At 56.0% G+C, this 18,764-nt stretch overlaps 1 protein-coding gene and 1 non-coding gene across 22 annotated transcripts in view; both read right to left on the reverse strand.

Moving 5' to 3' along the window:
* Ptprs (protein tyrosine phosphatase, receptor type, S) overlaps positions 1 to 18,764 on the reverse strand; it is a 64,136-nt gene that overhangs the window by 4,002 nt on the left and 41,370 nt on the right. For 5 of the 21 annotated variants that reach the window (XM_006523876.3, XM_006523874.2, XM_030249595.1 and 2 more), the window contains 21 exons: positions 18,454 to 18,587; positions 18,026 to 18,170; positions 12,425 to 12,730; positions 11,512 to 11,705; positions 11,364 to 11,390; positions 9,960 to 10,077; positions 8,900 to 9,499; positions 8,453 to 8,550; positions 7,598 to 7,851; positions 7,067 to 7,160; positions 6,756 to 6,971; positions 5,702 to 5,859; positions 5,406 to 5,417; positions 4,813 to 4,925; positions 3,196 to 3,293; positions 2,977 to 3,100; positions 2,483 to 2,658; positions 2,284 to 2,403; positions 1,164 to 1,318; positions 799 to 1,084; positions 454 to 632 (listed from right to left, as the gene is read on the reverse strand). In XM_006523876.3, coding sequence (XP_006523939.1) covers positions 454 to 632; positions 799 to 1,084; positions 1,164 to 1,318; positions 2,284 to 2,403; positions 2,483 to 2,658; positions 2,977 to 3,100; positions 3,196 to 3,293; positions 4,813 to 4,925; positions 5,406 to 5,417; positions 5,702 to 5,859; positions 6,756 to 6,971; positions 7,067 to 7,160; positions 7,598 to 7,851; positions 8,453 to 8,550; positions 8,900 to 9,499; positions 9,960 to 10,077; positions 11,364 to 11,390; positions 11,512 to 11,705; positions 12,425 to 12,730; positions 18,026 to 18,170; positions 18,454 to 18,587 — 3,607 coding nt within the window. Of the gene's footprint in view, positions 1 to 453; positions 633 to 798; positions 1,085 to 1,163; positions 1,319 to 2,283; positions 2,404 to 2,482; positions 2,659 to 2,976; positions 3,101 to 3,195; positions 3,294 to 4,812; positions 4,926 to 5,405; positions 5,418 to 5,701; positions 5,860 to 6,755; positions 6,972 to 7,066; positions 7,161 to 7,597; positions 7,852 to 8,452; positions 9,500 to 9,959; positions 10,078 to 10,128; positions 10,227 to 11,363; positions 11,391 to 11,511; positions 11,706 to 12,424; positions 12,731 to 18,025; positions 18,171 to 18,453; positions 18,588 to 18,764 lie in introns of those variants that run through there. The other 16 variants (NM_001252453.1, NM_001252456.1, XM_006523881.2 and 13 more) reach the window with 11 other exon arrangements.
* Positions 2,419 to 2,482, reverse strand: Mir6977 (microRNA 6977). Its single transcript, NR_105943.1, has one exon. It is a non-coding gene; the product is annotated as a microRNA 6977 (primary transcript).

Consider the following 18,764-nt stretch of genomic DNA (forward strand, 5'->3'; position numbering starts at 1 on the left):
CTCGTCACAGCAATAGACAGTAACTACAGCAGCCAGTCTTATTTAGCAATTTTTTAGGCCAGTGAGACATCCAGGCTCATTAAAACAATGTCCATAATTCCAAGGAAAACCTGATCTGATCACAGGCCTTTATGCACATCCACACACACACATGAACGTACGCAATTAGAAACATAGACCTGCACGCAAATGCACAGGCTCACGTACACTTTCCCCAGTCAAACAACAAAAGAGCTAGGCTAGCTTACTCAAAACCTAATCTCACAAAACCAAGGACTGGGAGTGCAGTGGGGCTGAGTCCTTGCCCAGCAAGTGCTAGGACCTGGGGTCTATCCACAGGACCGACCACTGTCCACATCCTCAAGGCAGCCTTATCCAGAGCAGAGAACTGAGGACGGTGTGTGTGTGTGTGTGTGTGTGTGTGTAGACCTCTGAAGGGCGGGACCAAGGCACCTATAGCCGTCGATAAAGCTGGCATTGATGTAGTCAGAGCCCTCCACACCGCGGATGGGCTGCAGGCAGACACGCGAGCTCTCGTACGGCAGGATGTTCACCAGTCGGTTCTTAAACTTGTTGCAAGGCAGGCTGGCGGTGATGAAGCGCGAAGTGTGTGCCTTGGAACTGGCGAGCCTCTGTGGGGATGAGGGGCGGGGAGGCGGTTGGTGAGGGCAAAGAGGCTGGGGCCAGTGCAACAAAATCACCGGCATGTGTTTTATTTATCGTACATGTGTGGAGGTCAGAGGACAACTGTGGGAGTCAGTTTTCACACCCACCCGTCCACCGTGGCCCCGCAGTCACCTTGAACTCAAGCTCCATGCCCGTGACGTGCTCGCCAGGCTCCACCTGGGCCAGCTTCTGGATGTAGGTGTAGAGGCTGCGAGCAGGGACCTCGGTATTGCCGCAGCCCACAGCCTCCAGCAGCGCCTCGTGGATGAAGCCATACTGATCCTCTGTCTGCACCATGTAGTTGCGCTGCGACCGCATGAGTGTCACATGTCCATACACATCCACGGTCTTCTCTGTCTTGATGCGCTCTAGCATGGCGTCAATTACGATGAAGCAGCCAGTGCGCCCCACACCCGCGCTGTGAGGAGGGCAAACACCATGGTCAGGGGACAGGGACACAGAGAGACAGGGACAAGACAGGTCAGGGCTGTGCACACCTGCAGTGGACCACAATGGGGCCAGCATCAGGCGGGTTGCAGGTCTTGACTCTTCGCAGGAATGCCAGGAAGGGCGTGGGGTACTCAGGTACCCCGTGGTCGGGCCATGCCGTGAACTGGAAATGTCGCACCTCACGCTTCTCGCTAGAGCCATTCTGAGGACCAGAGGGACAGCATCTGTCACTGTGGTCTAAGTGTCCAGGACACCTCAGCTGGCACTACCCTGATTTAGGGGCTTTTATTGGGTGTCACCACCGTGCCCACATTGTTCCCCATCTCATCAACCGAAGTCCTGAGATGCGCCTTTGTTCTGTACCACAGCCCGGGGACACGTCAGTTTCCCCTCCCCCCACCCTCACTCACTAATTCCGGAGGAGTCACCCCATCCTTCTCTGGGGTCCTGCAGCCCCTCCAAAGACCGCCCCTCTCCCTCTGCTCCCAGTATCCCAGCCTTGCCTTCCCCTCCTGCTCGCCCCTCCCAGGCCTGCTCCCGGTTTCCTTGCCCCGTGTCTATTTCTTCCCCATACTCTCCCACCACTACAGCCACCCCACAGAGGCAGGATGCTGTGTGCTCGCTCGCTCTGCCCTATGATAATGGATGGTCCAGTCAGGGTGTGACTGACTCAGTCATGTCATGTGTCACTGAGCTCAGCACTCCTTCCTGCCACAGGCCCACTCAAATGCAGGGCGATGTGCTGGGCCCTGTGCACTCCCTTCTCCCTTCTGTAGTGAACATACACTAGACTGCATGCCGTCAGAACTTGGGACAGACACTGCCACACACCCAGATGTACTGCAGGGGCTCGTCAGCCCCGCCAGTCTGCACAGGATGACCTTGTCCCTCCCCAGCAGGATGGGGTCACTCTCAGAAACGGCAACATCACGAGCAGGCAGGGCCATGTGACGTGGTTACAGATGTGATGCACCACGGACACTGCTTGTGAGGGCCAGAGTGTGGCATGGCGCCAAGCTGGATCCTGCGCTGGCCTTGTTCCCACTGTGGCTGCTCATGCCGGCCGACTCTGAGCTTTGAATCCCCAATCCTCAAGTGGCCTCTCAGAAGTATGGTCAGCCTGGGACACATTTATTCTGCGCAATGTGTCCCCCACCCAGGCCATACCTTGTGTAGAGAAAAAGTCCTGACGCAGAAGGTAGCCAGCTCCATGGTATCTAGTAGGGTGACCTGGATGAAGCCGTATGTCTCGGTGCCTCGGTTAGGCCAGTATTGGTCACATTTGATCTGCCAGACAGGGAGATGAGGTCAGGGTCAGGCAACGCCTTGGAAGCCTCGGGGCCAAGCCGTGCCCACAGCGCCTCACCCGTGATTTCTCCTCCAGTCGCGTCATCATGACCACAGTGGCCGATCGCTGCTCCCACACCATCCGCCAGAAGTCCCCAAAGGTCTCAGGCAGGGGCCCCTGCGTGGCAATGTATGCATTCTGCCGCCGGTAGCCGTCCACATAGTTGGCATTGATGTAATCACTACCCATGATGCCTGCAGCCGGGTAGGGGGTCAGAGACAGTTTTGTGGGGGCTGTTCAACTTGCCCTCTGACACAAGCCCATGGCCACTGTGGGGATGGCTCTCTGGCTCTGCTGCATGGCCCTGCAGCCATCTGGAGCCACATCTTTCTCTACTGGGCCCACTGTGGCAGTCAGACACCCGCTGGCCATACTCCTGCCTCAATGGTACCTCTCCTACAAACCGTGACAACCCAGAGCTAACCCTTGGGGGATCAGAGCTGCCCAGACAATGGCTAATGACACAGACAAGGCAGAGTCCACCACACATGTGCAGCCCGGGTCCTTGTTACCTTCTAGGGGCTGCAGGATGACTCGTGAGTGGTCATAGGCGATGACGTTGGCATAGCGGTTCTTGGGCTTGTTGGCCTCCAGGTTCGAATGTTCCCACGTGAATTGCTGCCCGGGGTCAATGGACTGCAGGGAAAGGGTAGGTTCAGGCGGGGAGGAGCACAGTGCTGGATCACCAGGGCTGGGGCATCAAGCAACATCCCACAGTGGCCTCGGCTCACCTCGTACTCCTGGGAGAGCTTCAGGCTGTCGTTGGCTTTGAGTCTCTCCATGTGCTCCGCCATGTCTGTGATGGGGATGGGTGGGTGGCTGAGCATACCTGTGAGGAGAGGAGTGGGCACGGGGTCAGCAGGCCCGGCTGCTGTGGCCATGGAGGCACTGTGGTTAAAGGACACGACAGGTGGGCAGGACTAGGGGAGTGCCACCTGCCGCGCAGCTGGAGCATGGGGAGGAAGTCAGGCCTCTGTGGCCCCAGACCCCACGCTGCTCAGGGCTCCATGGTCCCAGTGTCTTGTGGCAAAGATGGAGAAGCAGAGGCAGCCAGTGTAGCTCAGAAACATGGTGCAAGGGGTGCTGTCCTTCCCAAGACTAGGGGACCGAACAGCTCTCCAAGTGGGTTTGATGCGTGCTGTATGCATGCGTGAGTGATGGGACATGGGTGCTGTGTGCATGTGTGATGGCACATGGATGCTGTATGCATGTGTGAGTGATGGCACATGGGTACTGTGTGCATGTGTGCTGGCACATGGGTGCTGTGTGCATGTGTGATGGCACATGGGTGCTGTATGCATGTGTGAGTGATGGCAAATGGGTACTGTGTGCATGTGTGCTGGCACATGGGTGCTGTGTGCATGTGTGAATGATGGCACATGGGTGCTGTGTGCATGTTTGAGTGATGGCACATGGATGCTGTGTGCATGTGTGATGCCCTCTCCCCAACTGTCCCCAGTTTCCATGTGTCCTGACTCTTGCAGCTGAAGGTGGCTGGGGTCTCTCACACTCATGTTGATACATCAGACCTGACCCTGAGCCTCAGGTCCCGCCAGCTGCTCTGAGCTCCCCAGAGACCCTTCAACTCCTGATGGTCTACAGCACTCCTTCATGGTTGCCTGTCATCCAGCAGGGTGTGGCCACAGCCATCCAGAGCCACACTGCAGGCCGGTGGCCCACCGTCTTGGAGGAGAGTGACAGCCACACAAACAGGTGGAAGAATCAGAGGGCTGTGAAGCGCAGCCCTCTGAGAGGGAGCAGCTGGCACTCAAAGACAAGCTGACGAACCAGCTTGAGCAGGACACAAGTCAGGGCTTGTGAGGCTGCCGTTCTCAGGACAGCACCAGGAGTTAAACCCACAGGTTACAGAGCCCCCATGGGGTGAAAATCTGGCTGACCAGAGATGAAGGAGAGGGAAAACTATGTGGAACCCACAGGGCATGGCCTTCAGTTACGTATGAAGCCTGCTACGTGGAAGGAAGCAGCTGAAGCCCATGGAGGGGATGGGGAGTTTGGGGAGCCTTCCTCTTGAAGACACAATGAGCCCTGATGAGCTGATGGGTGGAGACTAGGCACAGACACATTCCAAGGCCAGTGTGCAAACACAAACCAGGATGACCCTCAACTCCACCCCAAGGGCACTGGGTGAGGGATGGAGGACACGGGGTAGGGGGTGTGATATGAACCCCCCTGCCTTTCTGCCTGATTCATTTTGTTTTTGACTTTTTAAGTTCTCGGAGAAGGTGGCAGTCACATGACCTGCTGCTTTGGTGATCAGAGCCTGGCTCATTTAGGGGGTGCTTCTGGCCCCACCCCAGCTGCTTCTGGCCCCCACAGTCAGCTCATACCTGGTGTCTGGAAGTTGATGCGTCGCATTTCCACAGGGTCCTTGGGGTGATGGGGGGCAAGGTCGGCATTGTTCAGTAAGCATTTGGTGCGGGGCTCTGAGTCCTTGCGTTTGCTTCAAGGACAGAGAGGGAAGGGACAGAAAGCCAATGTTTTAGCATATGCCCCAAAGTGTGTGTGCACACACTCAGGGACACATGGCCCAGGACCTACAAACACGAGGTAGGGAATGGGCCATTTACACACTGAACCCTAATTTTATGGAGCCTCAATCCTACAAAGACCCTTGGATCCTAGACTAGCATCAACCTCAGATTGGGTTCTCGGCCTTAGCTGAGCCCCAAATCCAGATGAATCATTCGTCCTATAGACTAAACTTCAGTCCTAGACTGGACTACAATCCAGGACAAGCCCTTATCCCAGATTAAGCTCCAAGCTGACTGAGCCTCAATCTCACCTAAATTCCAATCCTATACTGAGCCTTGATCCCAGGCCCTTGTATAAACACGTATGCCACCTGGAGAACTGAAGTAGCCACGTCCCATGAGCCCAGCTCCAACCACCCGTCATCCTCCTGCCTCAAGCCAGTCCTCACCTGTCAGGTTTGCTGTCCCCAGACCGGATGCAGGTGAGAGGAGAAAAAGAGAATGCCAAGTGAGACTGTGCAGGTCAGACCGAGCCCCTTCTGTGATGTCAGTGGCTTCCCAATCTTGCCGACTCCCAGTTTCTGTCATTTGGTGCTTTCCCTCTATGCCTGGACCCCGTTCCAAGGAGGTCACTTCAGTTTTCTCTGGCACAGGTGTGACGGTCCCTCACTTAAGCAGCTACACCCTTATGGTCAAGCACAGTCCCCTAGCTCAGTGTCCTCCTCCCGCCCTTGGGCTCACTCACTTCTTGTACAGCAGGATGGCAATCACGATGCAGATGATGAAGACCACGGCCAGCACAGGCCCAATCACCCAGATGAGGCCCTCCTCGCCGTCCACAATGGGCTGAGGGTCCGGGTTGTCCAGCTGGAAGGGGTCTGAGAAGGGACTGGCTGCAAATGTCTGCAGGACAGAGGCAGCGGAGGGGCTGTCATCAGTGCTGGCCACATCCGGACCCCCAACTGGCCTAACGCCCTCTAGCTGTCTATGCCCGCTGCCGGGGCCGCTCCCAGGCTTCTCTCCTGGGGCACATGGGGGATGGGAAACCTTTTCTGTTGAGCTCCTGCTGATCCTTCTCAGCCCCAGCTAAGGTGGTGTTTTCCTCTAAAGGATGAACCCTAGGGACCCTCACCCCAACCCCGTGTCCAGTCAGTCTCTTTGTCCAGGCCTAGCCTTCTGTGAGCTCACAACGTCTATGCTTGGCTTTGGGGATCGATTTGGGTCAACCTCACAGAGAGGTCCACATATCCATAGAGCAAGCCACCAGGTGACCTCTGTACCTCCATTTCTATCCTGTCTCCAGGCTGGTGGGGAAGCTAGGATGTAGGTGGAAGCTAGGATGTAGGCGGAAGCTAGGATGTAGGCGGAAGCTAGGATGTAGGCGGACGCTAGGATGTAGGCGGAAGCTAGGATGTAGGCGGAAGCTAGGATGTAGGCGGAAGCTAGGATGTAGGCGGAAGCTAGGATGTAGGCGGAAGCTAGGATGTAGGCGGAAGCTAGGATGTAGGCGGACGCTAGGATGTAGGCGGAAGCTAGGATGTAGGCGGAAGCTAGGATGTAGGCGGAAGCTAGGATGTAGGCGGAAGCTAGGATGTAGGCGGAAGCTAGGATGTAGGCGGAAGCTAGGATGTAGGCGGAAGCTAGGATGTAGGCGGAAGCTAGGATGTAGGCGGAAGCTAGGATGTAGGCGGACGCTAGGATGTAGGTGGAAGCTAGGATGTAGGCGGACGCTAGGATGTAGGTGGAAGCTAGGATGTAGGTGGAAGCTAGGATGTAGGCAGACGCTGCCGAGGACTTACAGGCTCATTCTTCTGCAACACAGCAAGCACAAAGAGGACATAGCGGTGGCCTGGCTCCAAGCCCCTGTTGTCAAAGCCACCATATTGCTTCTGGTTCCCAGGATGGAAGACAGCTGGCAGGATGGAGAATCGAGCGGCGATGTAGGGCCGAGGCACCTCCAGCTGTCTGGAGTGGCGCAGGCTGCGCCTCTGCAGCCGGGAGATGTCCTGGATGAGCTGCAGAAAGAGTGTCACAGGCCTCAGCGCTCCTAGGGGAGACGGGCGTCACAGCCTGGCTGTGTGCAGGCCCCATGGAGACGGGGTGGCCTTACCTCCTCCAGATCCATGTCCTCTGGACTACCTAGTAGGACAGGGAACTGGCCACCTCGAGACTTCCGAAGTGGGACCATCACAATGAAGTAGTTCCTGTGGGTAGAGTTTCAGTGACACCCGTGTCCCAATCCCAACCCCTTGCAGTAACACGCCTCTACGTCCCAGTTCTTAGCTATCTGCCTTCTGCCTACTTCATGGCGTGCCAGATCTCAGTGTCCTGTGCATCCCTCAAAGCCCACGTGATCTTACGCCCTTTCCCCGCCTCCCAGGAAGCCCCTTGAGGTCCTCACTGCAGACTCCTAGCTAGGCCTCCCCGCTAGCCTGAAGCACAGACCAGAATCTTTTCGGGGGCTAAAGGTCGCCCAGTGAAGGGTCAGGCTTTATGGGGACAGTCGCATGAGGCAGGTTCACGTGACCCTTATCTCAGTAAGTGTGCAAATGGGGTCACAGAAGGGATGTGTGGCTCGATGCAGTCACATAGTGGGTTGACAGCTACAGGGACAGGTATGGGGGGAGGGGGGTTAGCATACTGCACGGTCACAGGACTCTGGCCATCAGGCAGGTAGACCACGATGAAACCGTCATTGTCGGGCTTCGGGGCGACGCTAGGCTTGCCACTGAGCATGTTAAAGGCGGTCCTGGCAGTGACCGTCTGCTGCAGGCCCCCCAGGCTGCTGCCACGGTTGGTGAGCACGAAATTATAGAAGGTGTGTGGCTTGAGGTGTGTGATCAGCTTCTTGGTCGTGCGGCCGTCCACATCCAGGGTGAGCCCATTGTACTGAATCTGTAGGCAGAGCTGGCTCAGCAAGAAATGGGCCGGGGCCTAGCAACCCCAGCAGAGCTGCAACCTCAGGCTGCCTGTCCTGGACCAATCCTGACTGAGCCTCACTTCTGGATGAACCATCTGACTGAACCTAAACCCAAACTTAGCTCCTGAGTTCTAATTCAGTACAGAGCTGACTGAGCTCCAGTCCAAAAATAACCTTCAGGTCCAACTAAGCCTTGATCCCTGATTGACCTTCAAACATGGCAAAGCCCTGGAGTTAGGCTCAGGAACAACTGACTGTTCGAGGAGGTCCCTTAACTCTAGCTTCTGACCAAGACTGAACAACATACTAAATCCTGGCTTTGGCCAGAACCCCAGCTCTGAGTGCCAGTCCTGACTAGGCTTCAACTTGACTGAGCCTTGATCCCAGGTTCAGTAGCAACCCTGACAGACCCTGATCCAGCTGTGATTAATCGTAGACTGCGCCTCAATCTCAGACTAAACTGTGAAATCTAAGTATCATCGAATCCTGATCTGGGGTGGCCTTGACTGTGCCCAATCTCCCTCAGGCTCCCAGATTTTACCTCCCGCCCCGCCCCTTCCTCCACTGTTGTAGTACCTTGTAGGGTGTGGGTGAGTTATAGTTGTCGGGGAACTCCCAGCTCAGCAGCACTGAAGTCTTCATGATCATCTTCACCTTGAAGTTCTTTGGGGAGACTGAGGGCGGCGGCAAGCAGGGAGAGAGAGAAAGATGGCCCAGTAAGAACCGGGCGCTGGCTAAGGGGCGCGTGGGGCGGCCCCTGTTGTCCCTGTGGTCCGCTGTGCCCTCGGCCTTCCTGCCTGGCCCGGCCCTGCCTGCCCTGTCCCCAGTGCCTGCTGCTGCTGCTGCAGAGACGGCGCGGCTGCGGAGAAAAGCGGGAGGGGCGTAGCAATGGGCGTGGCCTCCAAGCCGCATCCCACCTGTGCCTGCCGACCGACCGACTGGAGCCTCGGGCGCCTGGGCTGAGTCTGGAGGCCGAGACTTACCTGTGGGGAGGGGCGGGCCGGGGCCCGGGGCGGCGCCTACCTGGGTCCCGCGCGAGCCTGTAGCGCAGCGGGGGTGAGAAGGGGCCCGGGCCGCGACGCGTGTGTGCGCGCACGCGTAACTCGTAGGCCGTCTCCGGCCGCAGCCCTCGCAGCGTGAGCGCTGTCTCGGCCCCCGGCTGGGCGGCCGCCGCCAGCTCCGTCTCGGTCGCGGGCCCAGGGGCGCCGGCCTCCCGCACGGACACCGTGTACTTGATGATGGCGCCGTTGCGCTCGGCGGGCACGGGTGGCAGCCAGCGCAGTAGCACGGAGCCCGCGGACACGTTGCCCGCGGCGCCCAAGATCTGCGGGAAGCCGCGCGGAGCGTCCTCGGGGATGCTCAGCGCTGCCGCGGCCTCCTCGCCCAACCCCGCGCGGCCCCGCGCTGCCAGCCGGAACACATAGGTGGCGCCCTTGTGTGCAGGCGCCGCGAACCGCCGCTCCCACGCAGCCAGCTCCAACGTGGCCGGGGCCGCGTCTTCGCGCCCAAACTGCAGGCGGTAGCCAAGCACCGGGTCCTCGGCCGCGTCCGCGGGGGGCTCCCAGCGCGCCAGCAGGCTGCCCTCGGGGGTCTGCTGCACCGACAGGGTGGGGCGGCCCAGCACTGTGGAGGGAGAAACAGCTGCCCTGCCACGTTTCTCCAAACCCCAAAGGCAGCCCCTCACTGAGGGATTTCTGCGCAGGGACCCACCCTTGACCACACTCCCAGTCCTTAAGGTCTAGTTTTTAAAGGTACATTTTAGGAAGGACTTCCTTTAAGCAAAGACTTGGATTCCCTGTGAGGCACATGGACCTATTTTGGGCTACCTTTAAGCTTGACTCCCACTTTGCAGCTGAGAGGAGACAGCCAAATGAGTATAGTGTCTGGTGAGAGGGAGTGACTTGGGCAGAGATGGATATCAGGGCCAGCAGTGCCTGGCCTCTGGAACCTCTGAAAAGGGCCCATGTCTTTCCTGTTTTGGGTCCACCTGGCTGGTGCGTCTTAAAACCACTCTGGCTTGAGAATCATGGGAAATGCTCTTGGCCTTGTGGAGCCAGAGGCTGTGCAGTGGATAGGTATCTACCTGCTCCCTTGGTCACCACCACCTTCGGTTTGCTGCGAGCGCCATCGCCTTTCATGGTATACGCGGCTACTGTGATAGAGTAAGCAGTCTCAGGCTGGAGGTTCGTTATCACCATTTCCTGTGGGTGGGATGGGTGGGCACGGTCAGCAATGGTGCCAGCCCTGCTCACCTTCTCCCCTAAGAAAGTCACAAGAGATGATGCCTCCAGTCCACAGGCAACATGCTGGTGAGCTCATGCACAGGCTGCAACATGCAGTGTCCACACTCCTGTCAGAAACACACAAGCTGGGCACACAGCCACCACCAGGTCCCCTGCTCCTATACCCAGGGCAATAGCCATCAGAGAGCATCCCGATCAGAATCATTCCTCCAAGGCGCCCACCTTCTCTGGAGTCAGGTCAATTCTCTATAGTCCACCAGACCCTGCTCATCTGCTGCCCCGCTCTCCTTCCTCCCTCTCTGCTTCTCAAAGGCACTGCACTCCAGCTACAGGGGGGTCCTGGGTGTTTCTCTAACATCCCAGGCCCCATCCTACCCCAGGGCTTGGCTTCCCCCTGAACCCACTGGATTATCAGAGCTGCCCACAACCAACTTGAGAAATTCAACAGTTAACCCTATCTGGAATCTGAAAGCCAGTTATGAAACAGCCATCTAATGTTAAGATGCAAGCTGCAAACTTAAAATGGAATAACTCTGAGAAGAGAGGCAGGATGGAGAGGTGCGGGCCACGACTCAAGCCAGCCCTGAAATTCTAAGGTGAAGATTGGGGTGTCAGGCTAATCCTGTCTCCGATCAAATCCCGAAGCAATAAGCCTCTGCCTTCCTACTGTGCTGACCACCCCATGCTTGGTGCTTGCCCCTATACAGGTAATAGTGTGACTCCATGTTGGGGCACAGTTTGTTTACACTGTACCCCAGGCAGCAGATGTTCAAGCACACTAGGTCCTGATGCCCACCTGGGTGGCTCTGGTCAACACACACAACACACACACGCACGCACGCACGCACGCACGCACGCGCGCGCGCGCTCGTGCCTGGCAGTACAGAAATTCTCAGGAACACAGGAGTGGAGGGAGGAGACAGAAACAGGCAGGAAAGAAAGAGGGTCTCCCTTTGGGGCATGAAACCCCTGTAGGGCACAGGCCAGGTTAGTGGCAACTCTGGACCTTGTACAGAGCCTCTGTGTCTCCTGTCAAACGGACTCAGAGCAGCAGAGAGACAGGCAGTGTCTTGCTTGAGGACACAGTGCAAATTCACCCTGCTCTAGAGCCACCTCTGACAGCTGTCCTTCCCGACCCTAGGTCCATCAGAAGCTATGGAGGGCACGCAAGGACACAGGTGGGGAGACCACAGGCATGCAGAATGCACAGAGAGGACAGCAGAATGGCCTGGAAAACTACTTACATATTCGGCAGTGTCGTCCATCTCCCACTGAGCGGGAGGCGGTGGAGGGAGAGAGAGGAGGGAAGTGAGAGGGGAGCCAGCAGCGGAGTGGGGAGCAGAGAGGAGACAGTGCCCAGGCACCCCTGCCACCCCAGCCGTGCCTGCCCACCTGGGCATCCGCCAGCATGATGTCCTTGATGCGCGGTGGCCCGCGGGCCTCGGCACCCTCCATGCGCACATAGTGGACCTGGTAGCCGCGGATCTGCCCGTGCTGCCGGCCGGGCGTGGGCGAGCGCCACAGCACTCGGATGGCTGTGGCGTTGAGCGCCTCCGCCTCCACCTTCCGCGGGGGCGCGCTGGGCACTGGCGGGCAGGAGGGGGGCAGCGGGGCTGTTACCAGGGCGCCAGGCCCTGCCCCTGGCCAGGGTGTTGGATAGCTGCTGGCCTGGGAAAGGCATGGCCCTCCTCTACCCCCTATGTTCCCAGGACCTGCTGCAGCACCACATAATGACCACCACGGTCCCCAGAGCCCGTGGCCCTTCTCCATGGCCCCATCTGAACTGATACACATCCCTGCAATCTACAGATGGGGAAACTAAGGCTTGGAAAATGGAATCCGTGACCCCAAAGCTGGGACTGCACTAGGCAGTCAGGTAGGAGTTCCCCAAACGCCATCATCTCCTGGTCTAGTAGGCCAGCAGAACAACTGCTCAGATTTCATCAGGTCCAAACCCTCCCTCTACCTGCACTGACACTAACAGCACTTCTTCTTCCCATGGTGCTTGGCTCCCAGCCCTGGCCTGTAGCTCACACTAGCTCTTCACTGGAGGCTATCTGGCCTCTAACAGGCCGCTGTGGGTGTATGTTGGTGGAGGTGGCCGCCTGCCTCCAGGCAGGATGGTGCAGGGCCCCAGAGCACCTAAGACTCAGGAGGCCACCTACAGGCATACCCTGGGAGGAGGGCACCCAACTTCGAGGCCAGCTTGCACTGGCTTCCTGGCTCCCGCTGACCCCAGTCCCGTCCCAGAGCTGGAGCTGCCAGGGGCCGGCGCAGCCCGGGTATGGCTTGGGCTGGTGCTTACCGTCCTCATCGGTGCGGACGACCACGGGCGAGCTCTCGGGCCCTGGTCCCACCTCTGTGTAAGCCACGGCGGTGACACGGTACTCCGTCCATTTCTCCAAAGCTTCCAGAAGGATCTGAGTGGTGGTCGGGGGTATGTTGTTCACCTCCTTGGGGTCCGGGTCCTCTGAGCCCAGCGGTCGGTAGCGGACGCTGTAGCCCACGAGGGCCCCGTTGTGAGTTTCTGGCGGTGGCGGGCGCCAACTTACCAATATGGCCGTGGAGCGCAAGCTGGTGCACTTAACGTCTTGAGGGGGGGCTGACGGTTCTATTGGGGAGAGCGTGGGGGCGGGGAGGTGGGATGGGCGGGGAAGGCAGGGACAGAAGATGGGAAAGAGAAAATAAAAAGATGATAACAAAACAGAACGAACCAAAGAGAAGTCGAACCCAAAAGAAGTGGGTGTCAATCAAAGGTGAGATGGGCGGGTGGGCGGGTCCGGGAGGGCTGGCCAAGAACTGCTGAGCTTGCTGTGGGATAGTGACTGCCATGTGCATAGTCTACAGCATAGGGCAGTTGCTGTGACTCAGGCACTGGAACAAGTGGTGGTGGTGGTGAACACTCTCACCACTGGGCTCCACTATGTGCCTGAGTATGTCATCAGATACCTACTGTGTGTTAAGAATGTGATACAGGCTTCATGGAATACAGAAAGCAACTACTGAGTACCTCCTTTGTGTCTGGCAGGACCCACACTGCATCTATGTGCCCAGCACCACAAGGCAACCATGCTAAAGCACCTGCTCATTGCTAGAACACTTGTCATGACCTTCAGAAAATGGCAGGAGAGAAGCCTGTGTCTTGCATACCTACTATGGGCCAGGCACACGCCAGGAACTACATACGTTAATATACAAAGAGATGCACTTAACTGTGCATGTGCTATGTGCCAGGCACCATGACAAGGACTGAAAATTAAGCTCCAGAAACTGAGTAGTTACTATGTGCCAAGCACCCCCAAGGGCTCCAAAGAATGGGAGCAAAATCACCTACCACCTTCGTACCTACTACGTTCTGGTTACCATGCCAAGCAGGGAGAACGAGAGAAGCCATACATACAGGTACATACTATGTGCAAGCTACTTGACAAAGGCTTCATAGAATAAAGCTAGAGACGTGCTGTTGAAGGCCTACCATGTGATGGATATTTGCAAAGAGGATTAGCAGTCAGGAAACAAGTCTTACTATGTACAAGGTATCTCAGCCAACAGCATTAAACATCTAACTAATATGAGACCTTGCATGAAGATTTCCCAGTAATTTAGGGTAAAAAATTATAGTGATTAAATATGCTTAGGGTTCATCTGTTTACTGAATAGTTGAGCCACAGGGAACCCTGAGGCTGTCTCAACAACCAACTCCAGACACCACTATGCTCTTGGCCTTACTGTGTGTGTGTGAGCATGCCAGATGTTTTTTTTTTTTTTTTTTTTTTTTTTTTTTTTTTTTTTTTTTTTTTTTAAAGATTTATTTATTTATTATATGTAAGTACTGTCTTCAGACACCAGAAGAGGGAGTCAGATCTCATTACAGATGGTTGTGAGCCACCATGTGGTTGCTGGGATTTGAACTCTGGACCTTCGGAAGAGCAGTCGGGTGCTCTTACCCACTGAGCCATCTCGCCAGCCCCGCCAGATGTTTTGTTATTTTGTCTTTTTTTTTTTTTTCAGAGCTGAGGACCAAATTCAGGGCTTTGCACTTGCTAGGCAAGCCCTCTACCACTGAGCCAACTCCGCATGCCAGGTGTTTTTAAAAGTAAAAATTGAGGCGATAATTCATCAGACATCTACTGTAGCAAAACCAGACTAGTGCTGGACACATCCTACGAGACACCTGCTGTGTGCTGGGCAAAGTCCCTGCATACTGAGCACCTACTGTGTGCCAGGGCAACAAGCTAGAAGCTCTTACAGAGTAAGCACTTACTATGTGCTAGGTATTATGCTATTGGCTATATAAGGTGCTAGGTATTATGCTATTGGCTATATAAGAAAGTTAGATTAGGGGTTCTACTGAAGAACAAGGCTCCATAGTCTAAACACCTATTATGCATTAGGCGATGGGCTATGAACTCCACAGACCATCAAGAACACACATATTAAGTACCTACTGTGAGCTAGGTATTGAGCTAACAGTGCTCACATATTAAGCACATTCTGTGCTCCAGACACTAGGCTAACAGTTCCTGCATATTAAGCCCTACTGTGTGCAGGGTATTAAGCTGATAGGCTACATATATTAAATACCTACTGTGTATCGGTACTAGGCTAGAAGCACCCATATATCAAACACTGCATACCAGGCACTGGACCAACAGTCCTTGAATGTTAAACACATACTGCACGCATGCCAGGCAGTGACTGGGCTAATAGTGACCACAGATTAAGTGCCTACTGTGTGTCAGGTACTACATCAGGAGATTTACTGACTAAAAATACTCTCTACGCATTAAATACCTACTGGTGTTAGGTAGGCACTGGACTAATAGCCTCCATATATTAAATGCCCACAGTATACCAGACACTGGAGAGTAATTGTCTTCCTATATTAAATACCTACTTCTGTCAGGTACTGGGAAACTATACCCTGGGAAACAAGAGTTCTCATCTCTTAGAAAACTACTGGGTGCCAGGTACTGTTAGTAGTTTTAGATTAAGTACTTATGGTATGCCAGCCCAGGTTGTAGGACCTTTATTAAATTGAGTTCTAGTTTTCATATATGAAGCACCTACTATGTGTCAGATGTCATGACCTGACACTAGAGTGGTTGTAGTGCTTATTATAACTGAGCCCATACTGTCTGTACATGGTGCTAGGAACTTGACAGGAACTGAATGTGTGCTGAACAAACCCTGAGCTGCAGGAAGCTTACGGTACAGATCTGAGCACCTGCTGGGCATCAAACACCAAGCCAACTTCCTTATAGCAAGTAGCACTAAATGTTTACTGTATCTGAAGAGGCTTGCAGAACTGTCAGAGCCCTACGTGATCTCGGGACCTCTGTGCACTGACATCATTTAGCTTGTCACTAATGGCCAATGGCTTCCATTTATGATGTATGTCCTGATCTGTATTTAAACTTCAAACAACATTTAAGGGGCACCAACTGTGTGCTGGGCCAAACAGCAGGATCCTGCTCACAATGGCATGCCTACTATGAAACATTTATAGCCCTACTATGGACCAGAGGTTAGCCTATGGAAATTACTGATAATATGTGGGTGTACCCAGCACCCATTTCCCTTTTCAGTCGTGACACTGGCTCTCTGTAGCCCTGCCTGCTGGGCATGGGGGAGGCTCCCACATGTGATGCATAGCCACTCAGTCATTGATCCTGAACCCTGCCTCAAGCCAGAGAGGAAACTCAGTTCCAAAGCTCATTGGTCTGGCTGTTGGGATTAGTTGTACACGTGCTAGGTGCCAGACCCCACTCCGTGTACTCTCAAGCACTCCGGAAGCCCAGGGGCAGACCTCATTCTGCAGGCCATGAAATGGAGTCTCAGCAATAGCAGGTGCCCACTCCAAGCACGCAGCAAGCCTCAGGCTCAGCCATCAGTTACGGGCATCTGGCCTTCAGCTGGGGAACCACAGACCTGGGCTCCTTAGGCAGGACTACAACCCTGATCCTCTAACCTGCCATGCCCTTGTGGGTCTGGCATCTAGTCAATGTTGACTGTGTGCAGTCCCTGACTTTCCATGCAAGGACCTAAAATTGACTATGGCTTCGTATTCAAAGACAGTGGCTGCTGTGGGCCCTGTGGAATGGTTGCTCTCCCAGCTCTCCTTCTTGGAAACTGGACAGTAGCCACAGGATGGATTAGGGCCCATTTCTTGACCAGTCACCCCGATCCAAAGTGCCCAGGGGTGGGGGGTGTGGGGGTCAGGCAGGAGTGATGGAAACAAAATAAGCCACTGGGGAATGTGCTGGAAGGGGGCTTCTGCTGTGAAACAGGAGGAAGGTAGAGTGATAAAACTAAACCAAACAATAATAAAACAAGAAGCGAAGTGACAGTGGCGATGATGGAAAAAAAAATCATAAAAGAAAGACAGACAGACAGACGCCTCACAGAGACGCCCAGTCTTTACCTACCTTCCACTCCTTCAAGCGCTAACTTAACAGACTTTCTTACGAGAGGGAACGGCGCCGGCTACAAGGCTATGAGCTCTTGGTGACCCACGCCGGGAGAGCCATTCTGCAGCTCCCTGGGCAGTGGGGGGTGGTGGGGTCTGAGGACACCCGCAGTGGCCAGCGGGTAGACCTGCACCTACCCTTGACAGGGCCTAATGAGCCCACAGACCTGGGAACACGCCTGGCCCTGGGTCTCAGATGAGAAGAGGAGCCCTCTCCCCCCAACTCCCTGTCTTGGGCCGCCCTGGAGCGCACATGGCTGGGTGACCTCAGAGGTCATGACCATCACAATCCAGCCCAACCTGCGTGGTGTCTCGGATGGGACCGTGCTGAAGCCTGAAAAACATGTCTTATGTCTAGTTGGGGTCGTTTGGAGATTCCTCTGGGCCATGTGATGCCCAGGGCAGGCAAGGGACACGCAGGGTGGGCCGTGTTTGTGAGTCGCTTGAGACTGGCTGATACTCACCTGTGGGCCACCTTTACCGGCCGCTCGGTGGCCCCAGGCCACAGGCCACCCTCACTGACCTCCACCTGACAATTGCCACCTTGGAGCCACCTGGGGCTCAGTGCTGGGGAGGGGGATAGGGGCAGGAAGCAGCAGGGGGTAGAGTGGGAAGGCTGGCAGGGAACCAGATCTCTGTGGCCCTTGCCCTCAGAGAAACCCTGGCCCAAGCAAGTCTACATCACCCTTGAGGGACCTGAGACCCACTGTGTTCTCACACATGGGGAGTGAGGTCACCAACTACAGTTGCTTTTGGAACCACATGGTGGCTGGCTAAGGGAGTAGGGGAGGTGCAAGGAACCAACAGTGGCAGAGGCTGTGCTGGCCAAGCTGAGCAGAGCAGGCAGGGTGTGAGGCGGCCCCAAAGGGGTCATGAAAGCTGAGCTGAGGTGTGGGAATGGTGGTCGGGACATTTGGGCCACCGTGTGCGCCAGAAACAGAAACCTGAGACAGGAGCTGGGCAGGCACAGCAAGCTGCTTTAGGGACCAGGACCCTGTATCAAGGGCCACACATGCCCCCAAAACTGATGCCGCTTAGTTAATAACTGGGCCACTGGGAACTCTGTCCTTAGGGTTCCAGAGCCATGTCCCTTGTAAGGTAAGAAGAGCTGAGGGGGACCTGGTAAGTGTGGAAACTCCAGGGTTACCCAGGGGTCATCCCAGGCCCTCAGAGACATCCTGGGGACAGGTTTAGTCCCAGGCCCAGGAGGAAAAGGAAGGAACCAGTGGCCGAGTGGCCATTCTGTGCCAGTCTCATCCCCGCGGGGAGACCCACCCTGCTCTGGGGAAACTGAGGCACGGCAGGCAGACATGGCCAAGGCTGAGGCAGGCCAGGCGGGAAGTACCCCCTCCCCGCGCCCCCGCCCAGGGGCTCAGGCTGGGTTAGTGGCCACTGCACCCCCCCTCCCCCAAGGACAAGGCGCTGAGAGACACGTACTGGCCTGCAGCGTGCGCTGGCGCACGACCGCGGTGAAGGCGCCCAGGCCCTGCGGCGAGCGCGCCGCCAGCCGGAACGCATACTCCGTATTGGGCTTGAGGTCCTCCACCACAAAGGCTGTGGTTGGGTCGAAGGTTCGCCCCACCTGAGAACGGATGGGCCAGGAGCAGGTGGACAGACACAGGGACAAAGAGACAAAGAGAGAGATGGATGGAGACAGAGGAGCCAAGACAGAGGAGTAGATAGAGAGTTCCATGAGAGACAGAGACAGGGTATAGGAGCAGAAAGAGGCAAGGTGGGCAGAGAGGATGGATGGGAAGGATGAGGAGGCAGGGGTGAGTAACAAGCCAGCTCTGACGGGAGGCCATGGGGGCCTGCCTGGCAGGCCCCACCCAGCTCATCCCCAGCCACCCATCCAGCCCAGGTACCTCTCGGCCTCGGTCGCCCTCCCGGAAGAGCAGTTCATACTTAATGACACTCTCCTGTCGTGGTGCACTCCACGAGAGCCCAATGCTGGTCTCTGACTTGGCCTCAGCCCGCAAGTTCATGGGCTGGCCAGGAACTAGGGGAGAAGCACACATGAGGGATGGACAAGATGGAGCAAGGTCAGTGTCCTCACCAGCTACCTGATCCCTCAAGGGAGCTCCAGCTGCAAGAGAGGCTCCTGACACTGCAGCCTGCATAGCTCTCAGACACTTCAGAAGTCTTCCAGCCGGTCAGCCACCTTGTCTGCTCATGG

Source organism: Mus musculus, chromosome 17 (assembly GCF_000001635.26).
Source record: "Mus musculus strain C57BL/6J chromosome 17, GRCm38.p6 C57BL/6J".
NCBI classification, from domain to species: Eukaryota; Metazoa; Chordata; class Mammalia; order Rodentia; family Muridae; genus Mus; species Mus musculus.